General features: G+C 47.5%; 1 protein-coding gene across 1 annotated transcript; it reads left to right on the top strand.

The window, feature by feature from the left end:
* The first annotated feature begins 9,018 nt into the window (after positions 1–9,018).
* LOC100501869 (putative histone H2A.4) lies at positions 9,019–9,798 on the top strand. The gene has a single exon (NM_001196510.1). It carries the CDS (start codon positions 9,094–9,096, stop codon positions 9,565–9,567), a length of 474 nt encoding a protein of 157 aa, NP_001183439.1. The 5' UTR covers positions 9,019–9,093; the 3' UTR covers positions 9,568–9,798.
* Positions 9,799–10,103: the final 305 nt, after the last annotated feature.

Here is a 10,103-nt window from a genome sequence, read left to right as displayed (position 1 = left end):
GAAATAGACTTGAAAACACATTAGTCATAGCATATAGAAGAGATATGATCAAAGGTATTCAAATGAGCTATGTGTGCAAGCTTAGCAAAAGAAATTTCTAGAATCAAGAATATTGAGCTCATGCCTAAGTCTGGTAAAAGATTGTTCATCAAGTGGCTTGGTAAAGATATCGGCTAATTGATCTTTAGTATTAATGTAAGAAATCTCGATATCCCCCTTTTGTTGGTGATCCCTAAGAAAATGATACCGAATGGCTATGTGCTTAGTGCGGCTATGCTCGACGGGATTGTCGGCCATTTTGATTGCACTCTCATTATCACATAGCAAAGGGACTTTGGTTAATTTGTAACCGTAGTCCCGCAGGGTTTGCCTCATCCAAAGCAATTGCGCGCAACAATGTCCTGCGGCAATGTACTCGGCTTCGGCGGTGGAAAGAGCGACCGAATTTTGCTTCTTTGAAGCCCAAGACACCAAGGATCTTCCCAAGAACTGGCAAGTCCCCGATGTGCTCTTCCTATTGATTTTGCACCCCGCCCAATCGGCATCCGAATAACCAAGTAAATCAAATGTGGATCCCCGAGGGTACCAAAGCCCAAACTTAGGGGTATAAGCCAAATATCTCAAGATTCGTTTTACGGCCGTAAGGTGGGATTCCTTAGGGTCGGATTGGAATCTTGCACACATGCAAACGGAAAGCATAATGTCCAGTCGAGATGCACATAAATAAAGCAATGAACCAATCATCGACCGGTATACCTTTTGATCCACGGACTTACCTCCCGTGTCGAGGTCGAGATGCCCATTAGTTCCCATGGGTGTCTTGATGGGTTTGGCATCCTTCATCCCAAACTTAGCAAGAATGTCTTGAGTGTACTTCGTTTGGCTAATGAAGGTGCCCTCTTGGAGTTGCTTGACTTGGAATCCTAGAAAATACTTCAACTCCCCCATCATCGACATCTCGAATTTCTGTGTCATGATCCTACTAAACTCTTCACATGTAGACTCGTTAGTAGACCCAAATATAATATCATCAACATAAATTTGGCATACAAACAAGTCATTCTCAAGAGTTTTAGTAAAGAGTGTAGGATCGGCCTTGCCAACTTTGAAGCCATTAGCAATAAGGAAATCTCTTAGGCATTCATACCATGCTCTTGGGGCTTGCTTGAGCCCATAAAGCGCCTTAGAGAGCCTATAGACATGGTTAGGGTACTTACTGTCTTCAAAGCTGGGAGGTTGCTCAACATAGACCTCTTCCTTGATTGGTCCATTGAGGAAGGCACTCTTCACGTCCATTTGATAAAGCTTGAAGCCATGGTAAGTAGCATAGGCTAATAATATGCGAATTGACTCAAGCCTAGCTACGGGTGCATAGGTTTCACCGAAATCCAAACCTTCGACTTGTGAATACCCCTTGGCCACGAGTCGAGCTTTGTTCCTTGTCACCGCACCATGCTCATCTTGCTTGTTGCGGAAGACCCACTTGGTTCCTACAACATTTTGATTAGGACGTGGAACCAAATGCCATACCTCATTCCTTGTGAAATTGTTGAGCTCCTCTTGCATCGCCATCACCCAATCCGAATCTTGAAGTGCTTCCTCTACCCTGTGTGGCTCAATAGAGGAAACAAACGAGTAATGTTCACAAAAATGTGCAACCCGAGATCGAGTAGTTACCCCCTTATGAATGTCGCCGAGGATGGTGTCGACGGGGTGATCTCGTTGTATTGCTTGGTGGACTCTTGGGTGTGGCGGTCTTGGTTCTTCCTCATCCTCCTTTTCTTGATCATTTGTATCTCCCCCTTGATCATTGCTATCATCTTGAGGTGGCTCGTCTTCTTGATTTTGCTCTTCATCATTTTGAGCCTCATCCTCATTTTGAGTTGGTGGAGATGCTTGCATGGAGGAGGATGGTTGATCTTGCGTACTTGGAGGCTCTTCGGATTCCTTAGGACACACATCCCCGATGGACATGTTCCTTAGCGCGATGCATGGAGCCTGTTCTTCACCTATCTCATCAAGATCAACTTGCTCTACTTGAGAGCCGTTAGTTTCATCAAACACAACGTCACAAGAGACTTCAACTAGTCCAGTGGACTTGTTAAAGACCCTATATGCCCTTGTGTTTGAGTCATAACCAAGTAAAAAGCCTTCTACAGTTTTAGGAGCAAATTTAGATTTTCTACCTCTTTTAATAAGAATGAAGCATTTGCTACCAAAAACTCTAAAATATGAAATGTTGGGCTTTTTACCGGTTAGGAGTTCATATGATGTCTTCTTGAGGATTCGGTGAAGATATAACCGGTTGATGGCGTAGCAGGCGGTGTTGACCGCTTCGGCCCAAAACCGGTCCGGTGTCTTGTACTCATCAAGCATGGTTCTTGCCATGTCCAATAGAGTTCGATTCTTCCTCTCCACTACACCATTTTGTTGTGGCGTGTAGGGAGAGGAGAACTCATGCTTGATGCCCTCCTCCTCAAGGAAGCCTTCAATTTGAGAGTTCTTGAACTCCGTCCCGTTGTCGCTTCTTATTTTCTTGATCCTTAAGCCGAACTCATTTTGAGCTCGTCTCAAGAATCCCTTTAAGGTCTCTTGGGTTTGAGATTTTTCCTGTAAAAAGAATACCCAAGTGAAGCGAGAATAATCATCCACAATAACAAGACAATACTTACTCCCGCCGATGCTTATGTAAGCAATCGGGCCGAATAGATCCATGTGGAGTAGCTCCAGTGGCCTGTCGGTCGTCATTATGTTCTTATGTGGATGATGAGCTCCAACTTGCTTCCCCGCCTGGCATGCGCTACAAATCCTGTCTTTCTCAAAATGAACATTTGTTAATCCTAAAATGTGCTCTCCCTTTAGAAGCTTGTGAAGATTCTTCATCCCAACATGGGCTAGTCGGCGATGCCAGAGCCAACCCATGTTAGTCTTAGCAATTAAGCAAGTGTCGAGTTCAGCTCTATCAAAATCTACTAAGTATAGCTGACCCTCTAACACTCCCTTAAATGCTATTGAATCATCACTTCTTCTAAAGACAGTGACACCAACATCAGTGAATAGACAGTTGTAGCCCATTTGACATAATTGAGAAACGGAAAGCAAGTTGTAATCTAAGGAATCTACAAGAAAAACATTGGAAATGGAATGGTCAGGAGATATAGCAATTTTACCAAGACCTTTGACCAAACCTTGATTTCCATCCCCGAATGTGATGGCTCGTTGGGGATCTTGGTTTTTCTCATATGAGGAGAACATCCTTTTCTCCCCTGTCATGTGGTTTGTGCACCCGCTATCGAGTATCCAACTTGAGCCCCCGGATGCATAAACCTACAAAACAATTTTAGTTCTTGACTTTAGGTACCCAAACGGTTTTGGGTCCTTTGGCATTAGAAACAAGAACTTTGGGTACCCAAACACAAGTCTTGGAGCCCTTGTGTTTGCCCCCAACAAATTTGGCAACTACCTTGCCGGATTTGCTAGTAAGCACATAAGAAGCATCAAAAGTTTTAAATGAAATAGTATGATCACTTGATGCACTAGGAGTTTTCTTTCTAGGCAACTTGGCATGGGTTGGTTGCCTAGAGCTAGATGTCTCACCCTTATACATAAAAGCATGGTTAGGGCCAGAGTGAGACTTCCTAGAGTGAATTCTCCTAATTTTGCTCTTGGGATAACCGGCAGGGTACAAAATGTAACCCTCGTTATCCTGAGGCATGGGAGCCTTGCCCTTAACAAAGTTAGACAAATTTTTAGGAGGGGCATTAAGTTTGACATTGTCTCCCCTTTGGAAGCCAATGCCATCCTTGATGCCGGGGCGTCTCCCATTATAGAGCATACTTCTAGCAAATTTAAATTTTTCATTTTCTAAGTTATGCTCGGCAATTTTAGCATCTAGTTTTGCTATATGATCATTTTGTTGTTTAATTAAAGCCATATGATCATGAATAGCATCAATATCAACATTTTTACATCTAGTACAAATAGATACATGCTCAACAATAGATGTAGAGGGTTTGCAAGATTTTAATTCTACAACCTTAGCATGCAGCATATCATTTTTAGTTCTAAGGTCAGAAATTGTAACATTGCAAACATCTAGTTCTTTAGCCTTAGTAATCAACTTTTCATTTTCTACTCTAAGGCTAGCAAGAGAAATGTTCAATTCTTCAATCCTAGCAAGCAAATCATCATTATTATCTCTAGGAGTGGAAATTGAAACATCACAAACATGAGAATCAACCTTAGCATTTAAAATAGCATTTTCATTCCTAAGGTTGTCAATTATTTCACGGCAAGTGCTTAGCTCACTAGATAATTTTTCACATTTTTCTACTTCTAGAGCATAAGCCTTTTTAACCTTAACATGTTTTTTGTTTTCTTTAATTAGACAATCCTCTTGGGAATCCAAAAGGTCGTCCTTTTCATGAATAGCACTAACCAATTCATTCAATTTTTCTTTTTGAGCTATGTTAAGGTTGGCAAAAAGGGAACGCAAATTATCTTCCTCATCACTAGCATTGTCATCACTAGAGGATTCATATTTAGTGGAGGATTTAGATTTAACCTTCTTTTTGCCGTCCTTTGCCATGAGGCACTTGTGGCCGACGTTGGGGAAGAGGAGTCCCTTGGTGACGGCGATGTTGGCGGCGTCCTCGTCGTCGGAGGAGTCGCTTGAGCTCTCGTCGGAGTCCCACTCGCGACAAACATGGGCATCGCCGCCCTTCTTCTTGTAATACCTCTTCTTTTCCTTTCGTCTCCCCTTCTTGTCGTCACCTCGGTCACTGTCACTAGATATAGGACATTTAGCAATAAAATGACCGGGCTTACCACACTTGTAGCAAACTTTCTTGGAGCGGGACTTGTAGTCTTTCCCCCTCCTTTGTTTGAGGATTTGGCGGAAGCTCTTGATGACGAGCGCCATTTCCTCATTGTCGAGCTTGGAGGCGTCGATTGGTTGTCGACTTGGTGTAGCCTCCTCCTTCTTCTCCTCCGTTGCCTTGAATGCAACGGGTTGGGCTTCGGATGAGTCGCCAAGCTCGTTGATTTTCCTCGAGCCTTCTATCATGCACTCAAAACTTACAAAATGCCCGATAACTTCCTCGGGGGTCATTTTAGTATATCTTGGATTACCACGAATCAATTGAACTTGAGTGGGATTTAGAAAAATGAGAGATCTTAAAATAACATTTACCACTTCGTGGTCGTCCCACTTCTTGCTCCCGAGGTTGCGCACTTGGTTCACCAAGGTCTTGAGCCGGTTGTACATGTGTTGTGGCTCCTCCCCTTTGCGAAGCCGGAACCGACCGAGCTCCCCCTCGATCGTTTCCCGCTTGGTGATCTTGGTGAGCTCATCTCCTTCGTGCGCGGTTTTGAGCACATCCCAAATCTCCTTAGCGCTTTTCAACCCTTGTACTTTGTTATACTCCTCTCTACTTAGAGAGGCGAGGAGTATTGTCGTTGCTTGTGAGTTGAAGTGCTCGATTTGGGCCACCTCATCCTCATCATAGTCCTCATCCCCTACGGATGGTACCTGCGCGCCAAACTCAACAACATCCCATATGCTTTTGTGGAGCGAGGTTAGATGAAATCGCATTAAATCGCTCCACCTAGCGTAATCTTCACCATCAAAAGTTGGTGGTTTGCCTAATGGGACGGAAAGTAAAGGTGTATGTTTGGAAATGCGAGGGTAGCGTAGGGGGATCTTACTATACTTCTTGCGCTCTTGGCGCTTAGAAGTGACGGAGGGCGCATCGGAGTCGGAGGTAGAAGTTGATGAAGTGTCGGTCTCGTAGTAGACCACCTTCCTCATCCTCTTGTGCTTGTCGCCTTTCCGATGCGGCTTGTGGGAAGAAGATTTTTCCTTCTTCTCTTTGTGGTGAGAAGAAGATTTCTTCTCCTTCCCTTTGTTGGAGGAGCTCTTCTTCTTCTCCCTCCTTTTGGTGCGGGACTCTTCCGATGAAGTGCTCCCGTAGCTTGTAGTGGGCTTTTCGCCGGTCTCCATCTCCTTCTTGGCGTGATCTCCCGACATCACTTCGAGCGGTTAGGCTCTAATGAAGCACCGGGCTCTGATACCAATTGATAGTCGCCTAGAGGGGGGGGTGAATAGGGCGAAACTGAAATTTACAAATATAAACACAACTACAAGCCGGGTTAGCGTTAGAAATATAAATGAGTCCGAGAGAGAGGGCGCAAAACAAATCCCAAGCGAATAAGCAAGAGAGACACGGAGATTTGTTTTACCGAGGTTCGGTTCTTGCAAACCTACTCCCCGTTGAGGAGGCCACAAAGGCCGGGTTTCTTTCAACCTTTCCCTCTCTCAAACGGTCCCACGGACCGAGTGAGCTTCTCTTCTCTAATCAAAGCCGGGAACAAAACTTCCCCGCAAGGGCCACCACACAATTGGTGCCTCTTGCCTTGATTACAATGGAGTTGTGATCTCAAGAATAAGTGAGAAAGAAAAGAAGCAATCCAAGCGCAAGAGCTCAAATGAACACGGCAAATCACTCTCTCTAGTCACTAGGGTTTTGTGTGGAATTGGAGAGGATTTGATCTCTTTGAATGTGTCTAGAATTGAATGCCTAGAGCTCTTGTAGTAGTTGAGAAGTGGAAAACTTGGATGCAATGAATGGTGGGGTGGTTGGGGTATTTATAGCCCCAACCACCAAACTTGACCGTTGGCTGGAGGCGTCTGCTCGATGGCGCACCGGACAGTCCGGTGCACACCGGACAGTCCGGTGCCCCTGCCACGTCATCACTGCCATTGGATTCTAGCCGTTGGAGCTTCTGACTTGTGGGCCCTCCTGGGTGTCCGGTGCACACCGGACATGCACTGTTTGATGTCCGGTGCACCGGTATGGGCAGCCCTGACGTCTGCGCGCGCTGCGCGCGCATTTAATGCTGCGCAGGGAGCCGTTGGCGCCGCAGAGAGCCGTTGCTCCGCTGGCACACCGGACAGTCCGGTGCACACCGGACAGTCCGGTGAATTATAGCGGAGCGGCTGTCGTGAAAACCCGAGGATGACGAGTTCCGGAGGCCGCGGTTCGTTGGCGCACCGGACATGTCCGGTGCACACCGGACAGTCCGGTGAATTATAGCGCGCCGGCCTCCGCGAATTCCCGAGGGCGAAGGGTTGAAGTCGAAGTCCTCTGGCGAAGGGTAGAAAACGAAGTCTACGGGCGCACCGGACACTGCCCGGTGCACACCGGACAGTCCGGTGCCTCCAGCCAGAGGTGCCCTCGGTTGCCTTATTGCTCCTTTGTTGAATCCAACACTTGGTCTTTTTATTGGCTAGATGTGAACCTTTTGCACCTGTATAACTTATACACTAGAGCAAACTAGTCAGTCCAATATTTGTGTTGGGCAATTCAACCACCAAAATTATTTAGGAACTAGGTGTAAGCCTAATTCCCTTTCAATTACCCTACCCCAAGCTGACTCAGGCTACGGGAAACAAGACCGGCGTCCCATCTGGCTCGCTCCGCCAGACAAGCAATGATGGCGCCCCGCACGCTCTATGACGACGGCGGCTCTCAGCCCCATTACGGAAGCAAGAGGACGTCAGCAAGGACTCGACAGCTCCGACAGTTGTCCTTCCGCCAAGCTTCAGCGCTCCTCCGATGGCCACGACACCACACGAACCGGGTGCCAAAACCTCTCCGGCTGCCACGATGGCATGTACTTAGGGCGCTAGCTCTCCTCCGCTAGACACGTTAGCACTCTGCTACACCCCCAATGTACACCTGGATCCTCTCCTTACGCCTATAAAAGGAAGGACCAGGGCCCTCTTACAGATGGTTGGCCGCATGGGGAAGAGGACGGGATAGGCGCTCGCGTGAGGCCGCTCGCTCCCTCTCTCGCGTGGACGCTTGTAACCCCCTACTGCAAGCGCACCCGACCTGGGCGCAGGACAAGAACACAAAGGCCGCGGGATTTCCACCTCCCTCTCTCGCTCCGCCTGCCCTTTCTTCCCCCCTTCGCGCTCCGTCTCGCGCCGACCCATCTGGGCTGGGGCACGCGGCGACATTTCACTCGTCGGCCCAGGGACCCCCCGGTCTCGAAACGCCGACAGTTGGCGCGCTAGGTAGGGGCCTGCTGCGTGTTGACGAACAGCTTCCCGTCAAGCTCCAGATGGGCAGTCTCCAGCAACCTTTCCAGCCCGGGACGGTGCTCCGTTTCGGGAGTCTTGAGTTCATGTCCCTCGACGGCAGCTACGACATGATACTCCTTCCCCCACCGTGCGACAGCAACAATGGCGGCCGACAGCCCGCCCGTCGGCGGCGGAATCGACGACGCCTTCCCCGCGTGGTGGAAGAACGACATTTGAGCTCACCCCGCCCTCTCCCCACATTGATATATATATATATATATTATAACTATAAATATATTATACATACTATTCAAGCTTTGAACTTGTAATTACCTTTAAAAAATACTCACTTTGTCTCAAAATAGTATTCATTTTAGCTCTTGATTTTAATGTCTACATTCATTACATGATAATGAATATAGACATATACATAGAACATATACACCAAATATTGTATGGATGCACTAAAATGCCAAAACTAATTTTATTTAATCAAGTATTGTACTAATGGTTTGGTTCCACTAATATTACTTCGTCTATTGGCAAATTGATATAATAACAACACGTTGAGTCAAAATGTATAAATTTTGATCACAAATATACGCTAGCATGATAGAGGTTCACATATAAAAATGATAACATTAGATTTTTACACGAGAAATATACGTTGGGCACCACATTATTTGTAGAAAGAAAGCTGCTGAAAGGCTTCTGTTCCATTCTGCCTTTTTGCTTGCACCTGATTGGGTGAACCATCCCTCCCGCGGATCGCCTTGCTGTAACCCATCCCAGTCGTCGAAATCCTTCCGGATCTTGAGCATTCCTCGCACGCGGATCGCTTTCCTCGCACGCGGATCGACGGGCCCACCACATCTCCCCATCCACGCCATTTAAATACACCCAGTTTCGATGTTGAGCGGCATCACAATTCACTCCACTCATCTTTTCTCGTTTAGAACCTCTAAAATTTCCCCCACTCGCCAGTCGCAGCAGCACCTGTAGCAGTCATGGACGCCAGCGGAGCCGGTAGCAAGGGGAAGAAGGGGGCGGCCGGGCGCAAGGCAGGCGGCCCCAGGAAGAAGTCGGTGACGCGGTCCGTCAAGGCCGGGCTGCAGTTCCCCGTCGGCCGGATCGGGCGCTACCTCAAGAAGGGCCGGTACGCGCAGCGCGTGGGCACTGGCGCCCCCGTCTACCTCGCCGCCGTCCTGGAGTACCTCGCCGCCGAGGTTCTGGAGTTGGCAGGGAACGCGGCGAAAGACAACAAGAAGACGCGCATCATCCCGCGCCACGTGCTCCTGGCGATCCGCAACGACGAGGAGCTCGGGAAGCTGCTGGCCGGCGTCACCATCGCGCACGGCGGCGTCCTCCCCAACATCCACTCCGTGCTCCTGCCCAAGAAGGCGGCGGAGAAGGCGGCCAGCGGCGGCAGCAAGGAGCCCAAGTCCCCCAAGAAGGGCGCCAAGTCCCCCAAGAAGGCTTAGAAAGTAGGGTCTTCATTTGCGCTGTGTGCTGTAGCATGTTCGTGTCTAGATCTGTGGATGGGATGTGTCCTGCTCTAGTATCGTCCTTGTGTCTTATTGTATGTTCGTCTTCATCGAGAAGATCTTCAGCAGTCAGAGCTCGTTGTGTACTAATGTTCCCCCATGTTCTGTTTCTCGTTCTGATTCTGCAATTCGTCATATTGTTGAATTTAATGGTTATGTGGAATCGCTAAAAAGACATGGTCATCCGTATCTGCATTGAAGCATAATAACGAAACTAATTGCCAAGTGTCAATAAAAATACATGAGGGTTCGGCGTAGGCATGTTTGCTTTAGCTTTTTTACAACGAGCTTTTACAATAATCTTGCCTATGTACATATTTCTGCATTTTTTTATTCTGCAATAGATTGGTCATAGACATTAAAGGTCAGGATGAAGTGGATCTGTGGTTCACTAAAACCTAGAAATGTTCGGTTTGATTCCATTCCATGTGCTGGTGGTAGGTGTGGTTCAATCTGAGCCGAGGGGATAAAGA

Source organism: Zea mays, chromosome 2, assembly GCF_902167145.1.
Source record: "Zea mays cultivar B73 chromosome 2, Zm-B73-REFERENCE-NAM-5.0, whole genome shotgun sequence".
Lineage (NCBI taxonomy): Eukaryota > Viridiplantae > Streptophyta > Magnoliopsida > Poales > Poaceae > Zea > Zea mays.
This window is presented reverse-complemented; position numbering and strand designations above follow the sequence as displayed.

Coding starts and splice junctions, on each gene's coding strand:
- LOC100501869 (NM_001196510.1), top strand. CDS start 9,094: ATGGACGCCAGCGGAGCCGGTAGCAAGGGGAAGAAGGGGGCGGCCGGG.